The sequence below is a fragment of the Ciona intestinalis genome, chromosome 2 (genome assembly GCF_000224145.3).
Source record: "Ciona intestinalis chromosome 2, KH, whole genome shotgun sequence".
In the NCBI taxonomy this organism is placed as follows: Eukaryota; Metazoa; Chordata; class Ascidiacea; order Phlebobranchia; family Cionidae; genus Ciona; species Ciona intestinalis.
Genome location: NC_020167.2, coordinates 2,739,913 through 2,763,005, shown reverse-complemented (window position 1 = coordinate 2,763,005; position 23,093 = coordinate 2,739,913). Strand labels below are relative to the sequence as shown.

The 23,093-nt window shown below is 37.2% G+C and overlaps 3 protein-coding genes across 5 annotated transcripts in view; 1 reads left to right on the top strand and 2 right to left on the bottom strand.

Annotated features, from left to right (window-relative positions):
• Positions 1 to 180: 180 nt before the first annotated feature.
• Positions 181 to 10,121, bottom strand: thymosin beta (thymosin beta homologue). Its single transcript, NM_001100435.2, is given in 8 exon segments — positions 181 to 663; positions 1,381 to 1,482; positions 2,304 to 2,405; positions 2,647 to 2,748; positions 3,810 to 3,905; positions 4,326 to 4,443; positions 4,540 to 4,733; positions 9,999 to 10,121. Coding segments are annotated over 8 exon segments (786 nt in total). The 5' UTR covers positions 10,039 to 10,121; the 3' UTR covers positions 181 to 631.
• A 3,799-nt stretch (positions 10,122 to 13,920) lies between these two features.
• Positions 13,921 to 17,527, top strand: LOC100178307 (fatty acid hydroxylase domain-containing protein 2). The gene is made up of 8 exons (XM_002127317.4): positions 13,921 to 14,095; positions 14,344 to 14,435; positions 14,621 to 14,721; positions 14,866 to 14,987; positions 15,229 to 15,431; positions 15,817 to 15,922; positions 16,235 to 16,401; positions 16,792 to 17,527. Exons 1-8 carry the CDS (start codon positions 14,057 to 14,059, stop codon positions 16,958 to 16,960), a joined length of 999 nt encoding a protein of 332 aa, XP_002127353.1. The 5' UTR covers positions 13,921 to 14,056; the 3' UTR covers positions 16,961 to 17,527.
• LOC100180673 overlaps positions 17,396 to 23,093 on the bottom strand; it is an 8,319-nt gene continuing 2,621 nt past the window's right edge. The window contains exons 4-14 of one of the 3 annotated variants that reach the window (XM_026840773.1): positions 22,804 to 22,942; positions 22,047 to 22,350; positions 21,658 to 21,813; positions 21,043 to 21,309; positions 20,035 to 20,523; positions 19,870 to 19,979; positions 19,630 to 19,769; positions 19,177 to 19,268; positions 18,803 to 18,884; positions 18,211 to 18,579; positions 17,396 to 17,614 (exon numbers count right to left, since the gene is read on the bottom strand). In XM_026840773.1, the coding sequence (XP_026696574.1) occupies positions 17,540 to 17,614; positions 18,211 to 18,579; positions 18,803 to 18,884; positions 19,177 to 19,268; positions 19,630 to 19,769; positions 19,870 to 19,979; positions 20,035 to 20,523; positions 21,043 to 21,309; positions 21,658 to 21,813; positions 22,047 to 22,350; positions 22,804 to 22,942 (2,223 nt within the window). In that variant the 3' untranslated portion in view covers positions 17,396 to 17,539. Of the gene's footprint in view, positions 17,615 to 18,210; positions 18,580 to 18,802; positions 18,885 to 19,176; positions 19,269 to 19,629; positions 19,770 to 19,869; positions 19,980 to 20,034; positions 20,524 to 21,042; positions 21,310 to 21,657; positions 21,814 to 22,046; positions 22,479 to 22,803; positions 22,943 to 23,093 lie in introns of those variants that run through there. The other 2 variants (XM_026840774.1, XM_018817427.2) reach the window with 2 other exon arrangements.

Genomic DNA, 23,093 nt, shown 5'->3' with positions numbered 1-23,093 from the left:
GACATTTTCGTCACGGACATTCTATAAGTCACGGACATTTTCTGTTCGTCGCGTTAAGTTTCTAATGGGCAAGTAGCAATAAACTAGGTTAATAAAACAAACAGCTGTTCTTAATACGCAACTTAGCCGTACAAGACGTTAAGAACTTTATCAAACACAAAAATAAAGGCGAGGTTAACATTTATTGTTATTTAGCTCGTTTATTCATCGAAAAGGAATTAAATGTTCATTCTAAATTGCCGAAAGCGGTTCTGTAGATTCAATACGAAATATAGTGTAATATACTTGTATGTACATAGAGAGAATCAATTGTTATACGCGCCTTCAAGCGGCCAAACAAGCGAGCACTGGTAGGAGCATACACGCCAGATTTTCTGTGACAATTGCGACATACTAACTGCATAAGTATTGACGCACATAATCAAACTGCGGTAATTGGAAATTATTAACAAAAAAAAACAATTGCACCGCTGACGTCATACGACTTATTACAAAGAACTGTGTACGTGACGTCATTGTATGGAATGTGAACTACAGGTCCGAATGTAAGTAAAAGCTGTCAATTTGGAGAAAAAAAGTTTCACTTCAATATTGGAAAAGTCATCGAACGGTCGGGGCAGGTTGTCATGCTTTATGCAGATTCCCGCTTTTCCTCTTCGATTGCTACAAAATAGGAAATGTTTATTAGAAACCGAATAGTCGATTTTATTGGTGGGTAAAGAACGGCATACGGAATCACAGGTGTGGTGTGCTGGCCGTAAGATTTTACTGGGTGTGTTCTAAACTAAGTATTCCTAACCATGAACGTAAGACGCAATTATGCAACCCACATATAGTGATTATAAAAGCAAGATTACTAGGTGTAACAAGAACTCATTGCAAATTATATGAAGTCCGGCATACTAAGCAGCCAATTAATTTTAAAGCATGGCGCCGCTTATATTTCACTTTCTATTCGATGCCATATTGCAGTGCTTCTCAACCCCTGGGCTGCGCCTAATAGTTGGTCATCATGGTTTGACTGGATCGCTGCACTTATGCGAAAGCTTCGCCTAATGAAACGTTTTATAGTAGGGTAGGGGAACATGGGACACTTTTACCACTTAACATTCAAATACTCTGACCGTATTTTAAACAGTTAACAGCGGTCTATATGGGAGTTGTGAGCATACGGTTTTATAATTCTTTGAATATTCTTTGTTTACGATCGAATGGGACGAGATAATGGATTAAAAAGGTGTCTCATCATTAAGTTTTAGTCAGGGCGACTAAAAAGCTAATTCATGCGGCGACTAATTTAGTTGGTAGACAATAATACCACCCCGGGTGAGATATAAAAGACTATATTAAACAAAAGATGATTAATTCCAGGTAACTTACTCTCCTTAGTGGGCAGTGTGTTCTTCTCCTGTGTCTCGATCTTGTTTAGCGAGTCACGCTTGAATAATCCAATATCACGAATCGTCTTCTCTTGAGCGACATCTGGCGTAGGGTAAAATTATGTCAAACTACTTTTTTTGTCTGATTAATCGTAAATTAAAACTACGAAAGAGTAATAAACTATAAAGCTTTCGGTGCTAAAGAAGGTTAAATTAACATCATTCAAACATGACTGTTAGTAAATAAATACAAATTTTATGGTTAAAATCCAGCACCACGTTTACATAGTCTGATTGCGAAAGAAACCAGATTAAGCAAATATTTTGCTTACAGTACAAGAAACGGTTAGCATTGCTTGACCAGGTGGGTATTCTAGTTGCATTTGATCAATTGTAAATTTCAAAAGAATATGTAGGGTGCATGAAAGGTTAAAATCATTTTGTTTTTACCACACTTGCTTGAGGAACATTATATGTTGACGCGATGTTACAACATATGCTATGTGTGACATATAGTAGGGTGGGGAAAGATGGGACCCTTTAGCACATATTATCGAAATACCCTAATTGTGTTTTAAACAGTTAATAACGATCTATGGGAGTCGTGAGGATACGAAATTTCTTTGTTTACTATCAAATGGGACGAGTAAATAGAATAAAAAGGTGTCCCAATTTCCCACACCCTACTATATAGTACTGTGGTGTAAGATGGAATACAGTTATCAGCCAACTTAGCACAAATATATAAGATTTTTCGAATTATGTGTTCAATGTTTCAATATGCTTTTAAATAACAACGCTCTTTTGATTTGTGAGGATATGGTTGTGTAATTCTATATACTCTCTGTTTACTACAACAAACTTGTACCATTTTACCCCAAACCACTACACGGTAAAATGTTTTATATTTAATTTGTAGTTTACCTTCTTTAGAAGGAAGAACCTGAGCTTCCTTTGTTTCAACGTGTTTGAGCTTTTCGTGTGGAAAGTTAGCAGCGTCGGACGGGGCCCTTTCAATAGCAATATCTGCATACAGGAACGTAAAGTTAAGAAATGTTGCAGATTTTATAAATTGCATCAAAGTAGCAGCGAGGTTTATAACACAAATGTTGTGAACACCAGTCAGCACTTATCAAAAACTACTTCGGTAAGGAATACAGTACCGAAAATCAGATTAATTAAAACAATAAAGGATGAAATTAGAGAACAAAAACAACAGTTCTTTAAAATGATCTTTATACGAACAAAAAGCGAGTGCTGCATTCACCTGCTCCAGAAGGCAATGGATTTTTCTCCTGTGTCTCCACATGCTTGAGACTCTCTTTGTTTACCGATGCAACCTGCCCTGGCAGTTTCTCCCGAAGGTAATCTGGACATCAATCATATTAAACACTTGATCGTTCGCGGTGGGTTTAAACCAAGAAAAATGTAACGTTATCATTTATCACAGCTATAGTCCGAATTAGGATTTGTTTGTGTACCATATACTGTCGTTATGTTCAGACGTTTAGACATCGCTGCTCAGCGACGTACCAGTCGTACTGTGTGTAACACATAGATTACGAACCTATTGAACTGGACTTGACTTCGCACTACAGTCTACATGTTTAAACATAAAACTACAGAATAGGATAATGAGGTACTTGAACTAAAATCCTTAACATTACATCATTTATTTTGAATAATATGTTTTCGTACAGCAGAGATAGAATTTTCTCCACATTGCACATTTTTATGTTTCAACAAGCTAAACGCGCACACGTATGGTTTATTTTAACGGAAATACCACTGTGTGTTAAAAACATTGGACTCCCGTGTATTTTTGGAACGTGTTTAACAGAACAGCATTCCAGTGGTTGGAAGGCATTTCAAAATTCCATCCATGTTTTCGGCGCACCGTAAACTATTGTAGAATTTACAGCTCCACTTTTTTACACATTTTTAATGAGTGAGACTACTGTGCATATTTACTCGATTGCGAGTGCATTAAGTAGGATTTGCGTAAGAGCTTAAATAGTAAGCTCAGAAAAAATGACGTCAAAATAGAGCTTAAGAGCGCTGTACAATCAACAGATGTTGCCCTAGCATAAACTGTTTACCATGATCGATTCCAGCTATGAACGTTTATCTAGCCTTACATGGTGGCACATTATAACATACAGAGCGAGCGAATGTTGAAGCCAATTCGCCCCAAGCGTTCAATAGTTTTATTTTGCGGGCAGCGCGGTCAGCAGAAACGAGCGCTTTGTTAAGCTATTTATAAAAAGCTACCAATATGGCTTAAGAATATACAATACCAGTGTATTCAAGTTTAACCACTTGCTCCGCTAAGAATTATACTTCGTACTACAGTTGTTATGGGCGCATGGTTTATAGCGTGAAAGGATACGCATCACTGGACCGTATCTCGTTGAATCTGCAATTACATACCATCCTTTAACGTATTCTTCTCAGCTGGCTCGACATGCTTCATCTGGCTATGGTCGTAACTTGCCGCTTCAGCACGAGACTTCTCGTCCATTAATTCTGCAAAATAGAAGGTTATATATGGAGTTTAAGTATTACCAAAATCCTTAATTACAGTGTATGCTGAAAGCGATAATCGCATTACATTGACCAAACGCAGTTACTACTCTTTTTCGCAGTAAACTGGCAATCGCAAAACATAACAATCACGGAACCAGACTCTTTCGTGCTCACAAGCAAACAAAGGCATTATACGTGATAGTTAAAACACCATGACGTCTGGTATTTAACCCAAATATGCTAAACTGTTTTCGATGCGTTCACAGTAGTTATTAAAATTTTAATAAACGTTTTAACTGCTTTCTTTCGTTGCTTTTCGGTGCCCAAGTTACAAAAACAAATGTCACAAGTTTTTTTTTTATCAGAGGCAAAATATCTGTGATAGCAACAATTAATACAAAACTAAAATAACAGGCTTACGTTCTTTAGTCGGAAGAGCTTGCTTTTCTTGCGTTTGGGTCCCTTTGAGCTTGTTCTTGTCGAACTCAGTAACTTCAGTCATCTTAGGTTTGTCTGCCATTTCTGGTGTTGTTGATTGCTGTGAATGACGTAAATATTGTTCACTTGTTGAGAAAGGCCGTTCCAACTAAGTTGTGTTGACACCACGACGTCATTAACTTAAACAAACACACACCTCTTGCTGTGGAGTTTCTTCCGTTTGCTCTTCTGGCACTTTCTGTTCTTCTTGTTCTGCTGGTTTATCCTCCTCTTGCTTTGGTTCTTCGGTTTTTTCTTCTACCTTTTGTTGATCCTGTGCTGGTTCTTCCTTTGCGTTTTCGCCTGATGCTGGGTCAGTTTCAGAATCCGACTTTTTTTTGCCTTTGCCACCTAAAAGTTAAATCAGTTCAAATGGAATACACTTACGACTTAAACAAGACTAAATGGCTTTATCTTAACCGGTTGCTTTTAAGCAGATACTTGAAAAGGGACAATGAACAAGACTGAACAAAGAACCGGCCATTCAGCAGTCTTTTCTTGCGTAAACGTGAGACTTAACTGCTGACTTTACAGGGAAACTACACTTGACTGACAAAAAGACTCCCGATTTATGCTGACTTAAAAGCTGCGACAAATGAATTAATCAGATATATATATTCACGGTTTTGGTTCAGTTAAATGAACTTTGCTACAGAAATTAGAAGTCAGTTTCCGGAGCACTTATTCACTTTGCTGCACAATCAGCACAACGAATAAAATGATAAAGTCCGCTCGCTGACTAAATGACATTTTAAACCTCCGCGTTCAAAGAACACGGCGTATAACTATGGTATGCTAATCAATAAAGGAGAACTTTGTTCGTTTATATACGGATAGCGTGGTGATGTCATCATATCCTTCCTGCTAATGAATAGCTAAATAGGTTTGGAATATATTAGTGAAACAGTGAGTGATTATACGGTGATGTTACGTGAACACCTGTACTGCAAACCCGCACAGCGATTGTGCGCGGTTGTTACCCGACTAATACATCTAAACAAAAGGCTCCACTTATTATTATTAAATGGTTAGAACTATACAATATCCCAAATACACGGTTTGTATTAAAGGTAACCAACCGTGGAAATCTATTTTTGAAAGTTGATTCAGATGCAGCGTTATCACTGTGTGCGTTGTCCGCGGTCAAACATCTTATTAAAACAAGGGCGTGCCCGCATATATATGAGCGGCACAACTTAAACTTTGTATTATCGGTTTTGCCATTTACCTGCCTCCACTCACAAAGTGGGTTCCTGGGTTAAACATTTACTAGAGTTGTTAAACGTCGGGCGGGAATAGCAGTGAGAAATTAATGCCAGATATAGTACCGAGTATGAGGGATATAGAAGGGCGAAAAGCCGCAAAATTTGTTTCGCAAATAACCAAACATTAATAAAAATTCTAACCGGTTCCCGATGTGCTTTTAATTGGATGCAATGAATTCATCATATTACTAATTGATTATTCGTTTAATCAACATATTGCTGTATAGTGACAGTTACTCTGAGAAAGTCGAAAAATAAAACCCTTGAAGTTTAAGGGCCGAAAACGAACTTATCCATTCAAGTATACGATGACGTAATATGTTAGTTTTGCGACACACATTCCCAATTTATAGCAAAGGCACTAACATATCAATTGCCGCCTATACACGAAACGTTATCTCGTTATCGGAATGTTTGCTCACTGTGTGTGGTAAATATTATTAACTTTACTTTCTCAATCGCAAGTAGCAGATCCAACTCAACGTTATACTGGTGACTGGTTTAGCTGTTGCATTTATGCGACCTTTTACTAAATGGAAAGTCCGCTTGTGGTTTATAACCAAAAGTACATGATCTTTATAACAAAGAACAAACAACTAATTCTTCGTCTCAGCAGTTTACATAGTCATGGGATACCATGACGTAATCAGATTAACAATTACTTTCATTCCTTGCTGTGAAAGCTTATGTTTATGGTAAAGAACCCAGCTGAACTGTGTTATTAAGTCCGTGTTGAAATCTTTATTGCAACCTACTTACACGCATAAGCTTAGCTGCGCATGTATTTCATTACTGGGAGTTTAGAAACCTAATGACGCATTCATGTAAAGAGAAAATTGGTGTTCGGTGTTTTGCTTTAACTTCTTATACAAATCTACTGCCACCTATTACTTAATATTTGCGCCTGTTATCTTATCCATTTTATATATAGATAACAATGAAAGTTTGGTGACAGTGTAGCGATTATACACAAATAACACGTATTTAACACAATCACAAATTTAAACCGGTTTAAGATATCTTCCTATTCAAATAAGAAGGGAAAAGGAAATATAGTGTGACGTATGTACACATTTGTTGAGGCGTAAAGTACGGCTGAAATAACTAGAAGTTTAGTCGTAAAACTAAATCAGGCAAATCGCTTACAACGAACAAGACCAACGATAAGCAAACCTTCGTAGACTTATAAATTTGAAACTGCACATTCTTTTAGAATATCTGGCAACTTTTGCAAGCGAAAATGTTCATAACTTTTTCCATTTGTGTAAAATTGCGATCTCCTTTCTGCAAGCTGACCAGAAGTGCCTATGGCAGCGAACAGGACAAGCGATGCTCGATATACTCGCATTCCGATGACGCTATACGGGAGAGAAGGCGACTTCTTTCCTCGACCGCTTTGCGCATGCGCATACTCCGGCGTTTTGCTATGCTTGTCGGGTTTGATAATGCGTTATACGGTTACAGTATGCGTGCCTCGGAATTGTTAAAAATAGATTCGGTTAAGAATAAATTCAGAAACACAGTTTAAACAAATCTGCGACTCGAATAAATTGTTTTGTTACGCCTTCACTCTGATATGCGAAAATCGCACGGTCCGCACATAAAAACAAAACCGCCAGAACTGGCGAAGTATTCGAATACATCGAATTTATTAGGAGTGACTTAAATCCTTGTTCGGCGTTTTCTCCGAACCTGCTTATCAAATACATTAACCAGCATCAATGAAGCGTAACCACATAGCGATTGTAGCATCACAGAAAGCTTTATTGCCACATATGGCGAAGCGCGTTTGAGGCACATTCTAACTGTCGGCGCAGACTCGCCTAGTTTGGGCAAATACGAGATCTGTCTCGCGTTACGTTACTTTCGTATATACGTCACGGCCACCGAACCGCGTTCCAGCTCCATAGCATGTCACAAAAATAGAACATTGCTCCTATGAACTAAAAATACGGAAATTCATTATCACCGAAATACAATGAACAGACTTTTGACCGCTTCCGTTTTCAAACGAAACTCAATGATCGAAGAGATCTAAGGTCGTTAATGTTCAGGCTTCAACGAACGCTGCACGCATATTTGCAAACAGTTAAAATTAACTGGTTTAATATGCTTCAGTTCAACGAAAAGCATTGCACAATCAATCATGCGGATTTTATTTTGAAAGTCCGACAAGTGCGCAATCAAACCCACATTACAGTTTTATTGCAACATTTAACAAATAAAACACTATGAAACGAAAGTGGTAATAAAGAAAACTGGTTTAATGGCAATAATTAAATACAACTTTTACTTTTAAGTCAACTTAATAAAATATTTTGCATGAACAGGTTTATTTTAATTTGTTCTGTTTACAACTTTCTTTTTGAGTGTGTGCGCGGGGGAATCGAATTTACTTCTTTTTTTATGTGGGTGTTGGCCGAAGGGCCAGCAAAAACGTACAAAATTGAACGTGCTCATTTAAAACAAAGTTTTTGTCCGCAAATCTGCTTGATTTTTGTTTTAAATTTGTTTTTTTTAATTACTTTGCTCGCAATATACTTCGTTGCGTATGTTAAATCAGTTGAACGATTTTGGAATACAAAGAAAATACAAGTCGCTATCGCCACCTACCGGAACCAAATTTCCTTATTAATCAAAATTAACTTATTCCGATTTTAACTTCAACGTCGTAAGTTTTGATTTTTTTATAAGACCTATGCTGAGGGTAGATAGACACAGTAAATCGTACGGTAACCTATTTTATACTACAGAAGTTATATCTTGATAGATGTGTACGCTGTCACGTACTTGTCTGTTCTTTCCGTCGCTTACCGAGTTTTTTTTACTTTCCCTGTCGGGCCATTGACGCCTGAAGTAAAGTAAAAGAGACAAGACCATACAAAAATCGTATAAACTGCCTGGCAGCAATATTGCGTAAATTTAGCAGATTATTAGACGTTACAAGGTCCTATGAGTCTTTTTATAAGGATATGTAGCGCAACCATAACCAAGCCAATACATTATTGAGTAGGTCATGACGCAACACATGTGCGTCTGTCGAGTTGTTCTGAAGTGATGCTTAAATCAATATCGTCTGTAAACGTAAACGCCACTTGTTAGGTTTGTTGCTATTAAGCAACAACGTGAAGCAGGTCTATATGTCTGAAAAGTCTACAGTTAAAGCTTGTACGTGAGCAGCCCGTGTAAGCAACCAGTTAGAACTATTTATAGAACACATTTCAAATACAAATGCCTTAACGAAAAAGTAGTTTGTTTATCACGGTTGTTATAGTTGCTTAATTAACGGCGTCGTAAACTAACACAAATTTCTCAATTTTGCAATATAATTAAATTTATAGTAGGCTGGAGGAAGACGGAACACCTTTTCATTTCTTTTCGCGTCCCATTTAGTAGTAAACAAAGAACATTCAAAGAATTATAAAACCGCATCCTTACGACTCTGATAGGCCGTTCTTAATTGTTTAACGATTAGGATATTCGGATATTTTGTGCTAAAGATGCTCCATCTTACCTCATAGTACTATATATAGTAGGGTAGGGGAAGATGGGACACGTTTAGCACATAATATCTAAATATCCGGATCGTGTTTTAAACAATTAACAACGGTCTTTGGGCGTCGTGAGGATACGGTTGTGTAATTCTTTGAATGTTTCGTGTTTACTACCAAATGGGACGAGAAAATAGAACGAATAGGTGTCCCATCTTCCCCCACCCTACTATACAACTGTCACATACAAGCCATTGGATCACTAACTCGAATATTATTTGTTTTATAGTTAACAACATACATTTACCAAATGTGATCATGTATCATTGCGCACAACAATAATATGCATTAGATCATCAAATTTGCATTTCTTTTCCTCCCGGCGGCTGCCAGTAACAACAGAACGCAAACGGTATTATAATTGTTGTAATCATTTTCAAATATTTGAGCAATTTCAACAATGCAACTTATAAATTACACCTCGTACTTTCAGAGAAGGTAAACAGCATTACATGTTTCGCCCACACATGTATGTTAATCGCCCTTTCAAGGGGGATAATTACAGAAGCAGATAGCTCCCAAAAAAACACACTGTCAAAACGGTCCCTTTTGCAAACCGAAATTAAAATGGATTTCAATACATTATAAACAAAGTTTAAATTGAACGACACAAAAAATATATTAACAAAATTTAAAGGATAAAGTAATTTCGTGTATGGTACATATTAAGTTAGTTACTGCATTCGTTTGTTTTCATTTATAAGATAGCACCCAACAAAATATATCTGATGAAATACATTAACGACCAATTACTCTTAATTTATCGGGTAATCACAACAGTAAGCTATAACTTGAATTACCTTCATTCTTTCCCTTGTTTTTGGAGAACAGGCTTCCCATGTTTGAAAGTTGTTGATTTCAGTGCAATACAAACGGAAACACTTTGTTGATTTTCTTAATTAAAACACAACTTAACGCGAAAAACTGCAAGGAAACAACTACACTTTGGTGAATATGTTATAAGAATGATGGCTTTCGATATAATAACATGTCAAGTAATAGAATACTCGTGCCTTTTCAAAATATGCATCCATTAGGCCTATGTGTACGCTCTATAAAATTGTCTGCTGCAAAATGATTAAAGATCAGCCAAGGCCACTGCATCAAAATGACGTAACCGTGTCCCTTACGTCATTTTAAATTAATTCACCGCATGCATTTAATGTTTAGGTTAAGCGACATCGACTTGAGCGTCTCTGCAGCGAATGCATGTGGTCATGAAATCGTGGTGTTACCAACGTGTTTACTGGAAACTACGTCTAAAAAGCTAAAGTGCAAATGACTGTGAGGTGCAATGCAAACAACAAGCTTTACACAAAAAGTATAATTAGACAAGTTAAATAACACAAACACAGTGGTCTATCTCTATACTTTTGACTAACTGCAATCTCAGCTGAAACATTTCTGTCCAGCAACTCCTAAATCTCTGTAGTATAAAACCCAAACAACAAACAACGCAAAGCGACCAATAACAGCTGTACAAGCTATGCCTTACACTGGAGTGATTACGAATACCCAAACATAGTAAGCCAAGGATCGGTGTGGTGTAGGCGGTAAACGGTCGAGAGCGGCAACATGAGCAAATAATTTCCGTTTTGATGTCAGCGCAATTCACACGGGGGAACGGAGTTCAACGTCACGTGTCAAGAGGCCATTCTGCAAAACACTGCAACGGCTTAACTGCGAAGCCAACCGATCAGTTTTCATTCAACGCTACTGAAGCGAGTTAATTTGCATTGCAAGCGAAGCGGTTTTATATAGGATTGTTTTATTTGAAAAGAATATAATAATGTTACTTTAACTGTATGTATAGCACTGTGGGGTAATTTGGGATAGCGTTAGCGCCCAAATCCAATATTTCCTAATCGTGTTTTGGAACATTAATATAGTTTTTTTGAGTCGCGAGGAAGCGGTTATGTGATTCTTTGAAAGATCTTTGTTTACTACCAAATAAAACGAAAACAGAAGATGAAAACATGTCTCATTCTACCCCTCCATACTATATTGGTTACATAAACTGAATAAATCGTGTTGTCGTGCTTTTTATTCGGGTTTTGCAAAGTGGGGAATTTTCAGTTTAAAATGGTAAGCGCATGTATAAACGGTAAACAGTCATGATAATCTAACTCGGTCTAAGACAACGCCTGTAATTAAAAAATATATTCAAACGTTTTCGGACGTCAACATTCGCTGAAGAGGACATATTACTTCTGCAAAATATTAAAATAAACTGGCCCCTTGCCTAAATTAGAAAAATAGCATTTGAAAATTGAAACTTTATAGCACGAATTTATTGATTAAGGTTTTGTATTATATATCAGTCGCCTTATACAATGACTTAAGACTATGCTGAGATCGATTCACTGCATATTTAATTTTAAAGAGTCTATCCCGACCCCATAGACTACAGCGCGTCGAGTCACGTAATCAGAAAAACTTGAAATCAGCACCACACACTCACGTGGCTATAACAATCAACTTTGTTTATTCTAGCTTTGAATCACTTAGATCTTTGTAACGTTAGATTCTTTTAAGCACTAAATAACTTCGGTAAAAAGAAACCTAAGAAAAGTGCGGGAAACCTTCTTTTAATGCTTGGAAACTGTAACATGCGTAAAATATCATGAACTGCAACTTAAGACGCCTTGCTGGAGATATGTCTTAAGTGAAACACGTGACGTCAAAGGGCGTTTCTCGATTCGCATTAAAATTCCGACAAAGTATTTACTCGCAAGCATATGTAATAGAACATCCTTTGCCATGCAAACTAGGCTAACTTAAAGAGACTCTGTTTCTTACACATGTGTTTCTGATCTGTGATAATCCAAAACGATGTACCCGCCTAGTTCGTCAAGATTTACTTAGTTCATAAGCGATATGACTTTGGATGTGTTGTTTGCTAACTATATCATCGCTCCTGGCTGAAACCACCAGTCAGCCAACTCCATAAACAGCTTGTGTGGCAAAACTAATACTCTAAACCCCTCGCGCGGTATAATATAACCAACGTCTTAGCCACTGTGCACTGTCGTAACACCAACTGCTCTAAAGTGCAGGCGACAGAAAAGCAAGCCTAATCAGCGCCTTTAGAAAGCAAGCGCGTGTGCGCTCGACTGTGACCACTATAGGCGAAGCAAGAGAACAAACCAACGAAGCAAATCAAGAAGGTTTCAACTTCGGCGCCACGTTTGTCTTCGGGCTAAATTCCTCGCCTTACGCCGCTTTATGCCACTTCTGCAAAAGAAGTAACAAGACCGAAATCATTGAAGCGTGCGTCGAAAACTTCTCGCACTGACTAAAAAGATCAACTGGCGTCGATTTTATACACCATTTCTTCACTGAACTTTCATGCAACCCTAACTCTTCCGTTTGTTTATGAAGAATTATATGAGCACGCGCTTTCGCGAGCGACAGCTTGTACATTAAACACTGATCCACGACAAGTTTCGCGTCAGACACGCGCTGTACACGACCGATCCTATTACCGCGTTACAATACTCCTGCGGATATAAACTGAAGTTTAGTGTGGTCACCGTAGGCAATTGGTTGATGGCCACAGCCAATTCGATGCTCCGAGACTGCTCATACTAGTCAACAACAATAACTGGTCCCAGGTGACGTAATAACAACCCTGGATCAATCGCTACCTGTTTGATGTACGAAGCGCCCCAGTAGACACAAACCTAGCGTAACAAATTTTACCTATGTAATATTGCAGCTTAATAGTCTACGTGTGGATTTACCATTCCCTAGACGGTCTGACGTCTAATTGACAAGACCCTATTCAGTATAAACGTTAAGTTTGCTGTAGAACTTATGGGATATACCCGTTTAAACAGCTTGGGAAAAATTCAAAGTAATAAATACTCTGCAATATTTTATTATTTGCGGTTTGCGTTATAAATTCTATTTGCGATAGACGAACAATAATATTCGAGGCAACATCATATATCTGAAATAAGTCATCGTATTTTGTAGACACAACAAACACTCCTCTCTGAAAGTGACTCAATGAACATGAAAGTTAACAAAGCTTTCCCACCGACACCTCAACCGTTGCAAAGAAAAACAAAAGGGCCATAAATTTGGCGTTATCAAATTTTGGTTTAAACGAATTAAGCGCTTTTGTTTAGGCGCTGTACTACTGCATCTTTCTTTGACGGAAAAGTCCTTGTATACTGTCAATTAATAGTGTTGCTTATGGTCGGAATATTGTACTGTGGATAAGATTGTATACACCGTATTTCCTGATCGTGTTTTTACAATTAAAACCGCTCGTTTGTTATTTACTTAAAAAAAATTTCTTTGTTTTCTTATCATGCTCAGCGCACTTGTTGTGGTGCGGCTGTATTTAATGTACATTTAGTTAAAGGTTACTTCAAGATACTACACAAACTTCATGTTAAACGATAGGCCTGCAGCTTTGGTTTCTAACTCGGTGTAACACCTGAGGCGTACATAATATGTATTTATCCTCCATAAAATAGCGTGGGAAAACCCAGGATGCCAAATATCGATAGAAATCTAGTTTAGATTACGCCTAAACCGTTAAAGGATATTCACTAAAGCGCAATTTTATGCAATACCCGCAATGAAGTATTACATAACAGTGTTTTGAACCGAACTAGCAACGTCATGTGCTAATTCAATCTAATAAATAAATATCACGCCCCATGACGTCACGAAGCACGTGCGAAACTAACCAATCATAATAGACCAATCAAAGGTTCTTCAAAATGTAAACAAACCTAGCATAGCAGTGAACAAAAACGAAAGAGTTGTTAGCGTTGATTCACTTACAGCAGTAAGCGCAGATATAACCAGCGGACATCCCAGTAGAACGTTGTATTCATTTAAAATGGACGTGCGTACTAGGCCCACAACTCTGTCTTCTCAGGTAAATTTATGTTCTTTTATAATACTTGGCATTTAAGCTAATTGCTTCCGCAATTTGCAAAAGTTCAATGCTGCCAAGGTCTTGAGTATTGTTTACGAATGTACCTATAGGAGGTAGTTGGTCTTAGCATACAGGGTTTTAAATTATCAATATAACTACAAGTTGTTTAATCCCGTGTATTTGTCGATAATTAAAATGCTTGGTATTTTAAAGCGCCTAAACATTCAGTTTCCTTTTGTCTTTTTTAGATGAGAAATTTTGGATCTTCAGTGAAATCTGCAGTTTTTATTGTTGGAACATCTATATTACTGCTGGCTGCTGCTAGAAATTCATTAACTTGGTAAGTTAATTCACGTTTTCTATCTTGGTAATGATTTTTAAATACATATATTCAATTGGTTTATTATATTTTCCTAGATTTAAATCTGCATTTTTTTAATAATTGCAATTGCACAAACAAATTGAAAAAAAAACTAATATATCAACTGATATAACATCAACTAATATATGTTTTCTTTACCTCAGGCACCTACAACATATTTGGGGAGTCTCACACAACTTTTGGCAAACAGTGTGGCTTTCATTTATAAGTATGTTCGCAAGTGAAAAATCTCTTTTCTTTGGAGGTGGGTAGTGTAATGTGTTTCGCTTTTTTTTCAAATGAAATGATTTTTATCATTGGCTTTACTAATATAAATGAGTAAAATCCCTTATTGTTAAAAATACTTTCTTTTCCTTTCTTCTCACTTTTTTAATAATGATACTTATAGGTACTGCAATTGTGACGTTGGTTTCATTCTGGAGTTACAATATTTTTCTCCTTTTTGTGGATATTACTGGTCGACCGAAATTTTTACAGGCCTACAAAATACAAGAAGATAAGAATGTTCCAGTAAGTAATGTGTCATGACCATACCAAACATTAATGTCATACCATGACCAAACATTAATTTCATAAATGTCAACAGGTAGGCCCATGTATAAGACTAATAAACTCTCTCTTACACTTTTCTGTCATGTAAATGTCAACACACTAAGCCCATAAGACTGATGCAATCTCTGCTACACCTTGTACCTATGTTTGTTGATTCGATATTAGATTGACTTAATACATACGTTGACTTAATACATAGGTTGATATAAAGAAGGTCAAAAAGGGCATTTTAGTTGTGGTGCTGAATGAAGTGATGGGTGGTGCCTTTCTTTACCTCTGCTACCCTCTGTTTTTATGGCGTGGAGTGTCCTGTGGTCCAGAACTGCCCACGTTTCAGTGTGTCCTTCTACATCTTGTTGCTTGTGTGTTGGTGGAGGAAGTTTTGTTCTACTACAGTCACAGGTCAGTGTTTGTTTGATCTTGATTCAATTGACAACCCATAAACAATAGTACGATGTACAATATAACAATTACTAAGATGTGCCAGTCAAACTGATACTCAGTTCTTTGAACAGCAGCAATGGAAAATCGTTTCCTTTGTTATGTTATGGTTTTAACTTAATCCAGCTGTCAGTGTAGCTACTGGCTTGTTCAATCGCTGTCAAATAACTGTGTATGTATTTTTAAACTTTAAATTACTATGAAAATGGGATAATGAAATCTTTTTATACTAATTGGCAAGAAGAAAACCTAATATTATCCCAATTTTGTTTAGCAAATACTAAAATAGTGTACATTAGTCTACTTGTTAGTTTTGCCACCAACCGAAAGTATGTTGTGTTATTAGGTTGCTGCACCACCCAAAATTATATAAACACGTTCACAAAGTTCATCATGAATGGACGGCTCCTATTGGCATCGTCGGACTGTATTCCCATCCTATTGAAAACATTGTAAGTATCATAAATTTTAAATAAAATAAATAAACAACCTCCATATGTCATCCAACTAATCTTAAACAAGAAATGCAGAACTGTCCAAGAACTGAAAAATTACAAAGTATACATATAGGCCCAGTAGCCCACAATGGTGGCAGCGACAAGCCTCAAAAACATATCTCTGGTATAAAGGCAAATGGACAATATGTAACATTAGATGGTATAGAACAGAAGAAAGTTCATGCCATCTTCTTATATCAAAACAATAACTTATTCTGACAACACAATGCAAATAATATCTTGGTGAATCTTGTTTTTCCACCCCAGCTTTCAAACCACATCCCTGTATTCTGTGGTCCACTTTTAGTTGGTTGCCATGTTTCTACTATGTGGTTATGGATGGCAATGGCATTGCTGAACACCTCAAACTCACACAGTGGTTATCACTTCCCTAGCTTTCCATCAGCTGAGCAACACGACTACCATCACCTCAAGTGAGTCGTTTTTTGTGAGCTCTTTATCATTAATTATATTTTATGAATTTAGCAGCCACGCCAGTATTTGTTACTTTTAAAAATATTTTAATAGTGAAGTTAGTTTAGTACATTATAAATGAATAAATGTAATTTGCTTTATTGGCGCATGGCGGGAAGACGCTCACTTTCAAGTTACTACATAAGAGGGCATTTGTTTTTCCTATATAGTTGATAGTTTAGACAACCCATTAGTGATTACTGTTGTGTCAACTGCCATTAAGTGCCTTGCCTAAGATCACCCACACTGGTGGCAGCAGCGAGCCTTGAACACGCAGCTTCTAAGTTGGAGACAGTGCACGCTTACAACTATGCCACAGCGCTGGAAAACAATTATCATTCATGTTTCAGATTCAACCAGTGCTATGGGGTGCTTGGTATTCTTGACAGACTCCACAACACCGATGGTCAGTTTCGTGCAAGTAAGAACTACCAGCGGCATATCATGTACTTTGGGTTGACACCACTCAAACAGGTTTTTCCAGAGGAGGTGCCCGAAAAATCAGCTAAAGGCGAATAGTAAATCAATTAATGCTTTTTTGTTGGTCCCTTTTTCTTTTGTTTGCCTTATATTAATATGATGTTATGAATATGTAAAACTGTTCTTCAACTATATTTTCCAAAACTACATTAAAGCACTTTTGTTTTTGTGTGCTGTGTGACTTGTGAATGATTTCAATGTAAAAGCATGGTGGTTTTGTTGATACCTGAACTAATGATGTTGATGTGCTTGTGTTATATTCAGCATATTTGTCTAATGTGAATACTGATCACATTGAGTCTGTAGAGTAAACTACCGCATACAAAAGAAATTAATATAGCAATGATTTAAGTCAAAACAGTTCATAATAAACGCTAAAACGAGATTAACTACTTTACCAGCTGTGTTGTGTTAATGTAACTGAAGAACTTATATGTAAAAAAGTAATTTAATATATGTTTTAAAATTTGCGTGATATAGCACTTTCTTTAACTCATGTGTTATGGTTTTCCATTACTACACGTATACCGCTGTGGTTTGTTTTAAGTGACGTTAAACCGCTGTATCAGCCCCTTTATCGGTAATATAATAAATTTCATAATGTAGCAACTTGGTTTCTTATTTCTTTTGTTGTTTACTATCCTCTCCGTATGTAAACAGCGGCGTTCGGTTGATCGTAAGACTGTCAACTCTCTGTCAAATATATTGGACAGTGAATGAAGGTAATATATTGGGGCGGGGAAAGATGGGACACTTTTAGTTTTAGCACCTGATGTCCAAATATCCTGATCGTGTTTTAAACAATTAACTCGGTCTATGGGAGTCGTAAGGATACGGTTTTATAATTCTTTGAATGTTCTTCGTTTACTACTAAATAGGACGAGAAAATAAAACGAAAAGATGTCCCATCTTCTCTACCCTGCTATATATTTATCCTCGCCTGGCGAGAGACCGGGCATTTCATATACAACCTGTGCCAATTTATAAGTTACCGCATACCTGACTTTGTGGGTGACTATTCTGTATATTTTTTGTATGGCTGACCACTGGGATAACCCGTATAAGTACCACTTTTAAAATAAATTGTCGATCCCCTTTAAGTCTGTTCTAGTCATATACGCCCACAATAATGGCAACGTCGAGGCTCGAAACCATATCCTCTGTACAGGAGGACAGACAGTATGTAACATTAGACGACATATAGCCTAACTTAATAATTTGACCTGTTATCACGGATAGTTAGAAAAGTATTAAATACAACAGACAACAAACAGCTGCACAACACCAACCTTGAAACCATTGCTCGTCATCACCGTTTCGGTCCTGACCACAAACAACCGCAAGGAGGCGACGCATAGGGCTGCAAATTCCTTCGGTAAGGCGGTTTCGAAAAATTGTTCATTTTCATAAGGGAGGCTGGGTTGTTCATCCTGGCGGGAAGCATTCTGATCTGCCATGAACGCACAGGATTTTTGGGATGTCAGAAATTCAAAACACTTCGAGTCCGAGTTTTCAAGTTTGTTGTCCGGCAAAGTGGGTGGCACAATAGTTGTTTCAAAGACTAACGCGTGCTCGGAGTCGGTCAGAGTTTTTTTCGTATTTGGAGCTTTTTCGTGGTATGTCCCAAGAATTTCTTGTTCAGTATCACCGACGTGGTCCTAACATGTAAAAAAAACTTCCGCTAATTTTTTATCGTAACTTATAGTACTCTGGGATAAAAAAAATAAAACCGAGAACCCACATTTACTGATCGGATTTTAATAATTAACAGTACTCTTTTAGATTAGTGCGTGGCTACGGTTTCTTTGTTTAATTCCAAATGGGAAGAGAAAAAAGAATAAAAACATGTCCCATTTTACCCCACCCTACTATGCAGCTCACCTCTGGTCCAGGAATTCCAGACTTTCTTACATCAGCAGGAAGTTGAAGCTTTCTGAAATCTTTCGATGCTCCCGGAACATAACTAAATGTAAAAAATTATAACTAAGTTAATCAAAATATCGCTGTAGGATTTAATGTTCAATCGTGACTTAGCGGCGTTAATCAATTCTTATAATTCATTTCTACCAGTTTTCAGAAAACTTCCGTTTATATATTTGTCCCCTGTACCATCATCATGCCAACATGTAACTGCACGCAGTTTCGACATGAACATTAAATTTGCTGTAAAAAATATGGACTAGATCACACTAGAAAAACTATATGAACTAGAATATTTGTTAGTTAAAGCGTCTTTCCCAGCAAAAAAAACTTACGTATAAAGAATTCCATGAGCGTTCAATGCCTTCGAGTTCATTGAGACAGCACGTGTTATCACTACTTTTATTTCAGTTGTGGCGTTATCATCCTGAAAAAGCCAAAGCACGTTTGATTTACATGATAAATGGTTCTCATTCTTGTTATATTCTTACACTATGTAGTTTTAATGTTGGTTATGCGAAATTCTAACTTAGTTTCGTAAGATACTATATGGTTAAAAAGGTTAAAGATAATTTGCTTTATCCTCATGTGACGGAAAGACAACAGAACAACTGTCATAAGACTGATCTGTTATATACACCTCACTCTCGTGCATACAAGTTATCACGAATGTAACTTTGTGCATGATTTTTTTTTCTTTACGCCTGTCCAGGGGGACATACATGTCCATAATAGTAGCAGCGACGAGCATTATTGAGCCCATACCGTTATTAAGATATAAAGATTACCTGTGACGTTATACTTGATCGTTTCTCTTTTTTACTTCTTAATCGATCGAAACTGTAACTTATTTTTAGTTTGTTGACATTGATTGAGTTTGTGTCAGTATTGGCAACATTCAGTGAAGAGTCGTCCGATTTTTCCTCACCTTAAACGCAAGTGGTTAATCCTTAAAGAGGCGGTGGTTACATTTTATGCAGCGTTACATCAAGGGTGCAAGGTTTGTAAACACTTAACAAATAACTTACTCCTTCGTGATTTTGCGCCTGCCTTTGCTTTCCAGTGGGGAGTAACATATGTGCTTAAACTTTCCCACCAGATGTCGTTGTTGAGCGGAACTTTGGAATTTCGACGTTTCCTGGAAAAAGAAACGACAATATATAACGAGTTGCGACGCATTACAGAATACATACTGTTGCCCTCTTTTGGTTTTTGCGCCAGGCTTGGGTTTCTTTGCAGAACTTTTGCGATTGTGCGTATCTCCCGTTTCGTCAACTGTCTTTTTCGAAACTGACGTCTTGTTGGAGTCTGACTTTGAATGATTGGAATCAATTTTCGACTTTGTGGAGTTGCTGTTTGCTATTTGTGATGTTGGTTTCGAATTTGCTGAATCGATTCTTGATTTAGCTGATGCCGTCCTCGACTTACTTAGGCCGTCGCTTCCACTGGACGACTTTGGTTTTATTGAACTGCGTGGTCTGTGTTTTCCTTCGTCCTGCTGGTCCTTGTTCTTGCCAGCCCACTTTGAGTTTCGGCGGTTTCCTTTTTTACCGTTGACAGCTGGCTTTCCGCTACGATTCCCACTTTGCCTCATGCTCAAAACAAAGTCACCAGGGCTAGATCTAGCCAATAAGTCTTGGTTGAGCTGCAGGAAGGCACCTGTGCAAATGTCGCATTGGCACCTGCGGAAAAAAGTAAAGTTTTATACAAGTTATATATATAGTATAGGGTGGGGAAAGACGGGACATAACATGAAAATGTGTCCCTTTGTACCACAGTTACTTTAACACCGGTTACTACGTTTTACAGGAACAGATTTTTAGACGTTTTCCAATGTTTTATTATTTAAATATTTTTTGTCTAAATATTTGCCGTGCCCATGGGCGTATAGTGACTAGAGCGATTGCGTTGCGAGTTTAATTCTCGCAACTACTACCAATTGTGTGTTCTTATTGGGTAAAACACTCAACGGACCTGGCTCAACACAGTGATCGCTAATAAGTTGTCCAAATATGATAGCTTTGTCTAAATGTATGCAAAAAATAAAAATAATTAGCACATTCACCCATAAATTTATTTAATGCTTTGTAACTCGGGCTGGGGAAGATGTATGGAAAAGGACACCCGGGTTGTAAAACTGTCGTTAAACTCCTCTAAGTGTCATTCAACCATTCATTCACTGTAAAGTATTAAAAACTTACTTCCAAGTATCAACTGCAGCCAAGTTTTCAACAAGAATATCTCCAGATGTTCTTTTTTTGGTTGAGGTGAAAGAGATCCCCTCCCCTGCGTCATTGTTTGATGACGTCACAGTGTCAAGTATCCAGCTGTTACCGAAGAACGAAGTGTTGGAGGCAGTTTGGTCTACCTGCTTCACGTTTACGTTGGACATCAGGTCATTGGAGTGGAACCACCACTTTTCGTACGGGTCGGTAGATTTATGAAACGCAGTATTGAGCATCCCGTGCCTGGAGGTCAAGAAAAATAATAAAAGTGTGACATACGATATGTATTATACGTAGGGAAAAGTCAAAATGTAAAGTAAAGCAAAAGCATATAAAATACAGTGGGGTATTTTGCACCTAAACCCTATATTTCCGTATTGTGTCCTGAACAACTCATTATACTTTTTTAAAATCACTAGATTACAGTTATATAATTATGTAAACATTTTTATTTACTACCAAATGCGACGAGAAAACAGAATAAAGCATGCCCCGTCTTACTCCTTCCTAATACACAAAGCACATCATTAGTTCAATACCTATATTTTTAAAATGTTCACTATAAAATATAATTCTCAATACACCGCTTACAGCGTTTTCCTCCTTGCTATTTGACTTCTCTTTATCTGAATCTTCTCCATCAGCAGGTGACGGTTGAGTGGGTTCATTAGTGACGTCATCGCCTCTTTTCGTTGCGTCATCAATTGATTTAGTTGGTGATTAGGACGACGTCCGACGGCACACGGCCTGTGTTCGTATACACATGGTTTAAGTTATCATGCAATATGTTTAATAATACCTTTTATATATACTACTGTGGGATGAAATGGGGTACCGTTAGCATCTATATTCCATATTTCCTGATCTGTGTTTGAACAATTAATAACGCTCTTTTGGGGTCGCGGGGCTGCGGTTAGATACACTTTGTAAATATTCCTTGTTTACTAACAAATAGGACGAGAAACAGAAAGAAAATTCACCTTTTATTTAAATACCGCTGTGGTTCGGGAATATTCCAATTCCTTTGCCTTGAATTTGAACGCAGGTCGTTGATCTGCTCTTTTCGGGAACTTGAAAATATATTACTTTTCTTGCATAGTTTTTGCAAAGTGGGTAATTGCCTTGCAATATCTTGTTCTTCTTTGGTTACGTTTTGCCTTCGTATTTCTTCTACTGTGACGTCACAAAGTGACTCGCGTTTGAGTACGTCATATAATTGATCAATTGAGGTCCCATAGTAAGTAAACGTAATTTTTGACATCTCTTCGTCCATAGCTTCACCCACTATATAAGAAACGGCAGTTATAATTTACCCGACTGCGTCAGTTACTTCAGCTATTTTATATTTTTTAACGGCGAAAATTTTAAAATATAGTAATGTGGGGGAAGATGGGACACCTTTAGCACATAATATCCAAACATCCTGATCGAATTTTAAACAATTAACAACGGTCTACAGGAGTCATAAGAATAAGGTTTTATAATTCTTTGAATGTTCTTTGTTTACTACCAAATGTGACGAGAAAATGGAATAAAAAGGCGTCCTATCTTTCCCCACATTCATATATATTTGTGTTTTGAAGTAAAATGTTCAAAATGTTATGATGATCTTTAAACTCACACGTATGCAATTACTGGCACAAATGACACATTTTTATATGGAGATTAAATTCACAAAAGTAATGAAACTGACCACAAATATTATGTTTGGTTTATAAGAAATTTTAAGAATCCAACCTGCACTTTTAGTTGAATCAGAAATAGTGTTTATGCTCTGACAATCCTTGGGAAGCGATTCGAGATACGTTGTCTTTAAACAGGTTCGGTTACGAGAAGTGAATACGCTTTCGTAGATATCGGTTGTGTATTTTACCACCTATGACAATATTGTTATAGTTATATTTGAGCAAAGACAAATGTGACAAACTGTGTATTTAGCTTCAAAATAGTTTAAATTGTGTTAGATATTTATACGAACTCATACTTTTCGATAATGGCGCATTGAGGGTGTAATGTAAAAGCTGCTT

What these genes read in the sequence shown, in the direction of transcription:
- LOC100178307 (XM_002127317.4), top strand. Translation starts at nt 14,057, where the DNA reads ATGGACGTGCGTACTAGGCCCACAACTCTGTCTTCTCAG. An exon ending in AAGAAGATAAGAATGTTCCA is followed by an intron (nt 14,988 to 15,228) that starts GTAAGTAATGTG and finishes CTTAATACATAG; the next exon opens with GTTGATATAAAGAAGGTCAA. An exon ending in TTGTTCTACTACAGTCACAG is followed by an intron (nt 15,432 to 15,816) that starts GTCAGTGTTTGT and finishes TTGTGTTATTAG; the next exon opens with GTTGCTGCACCACCCAAAAT.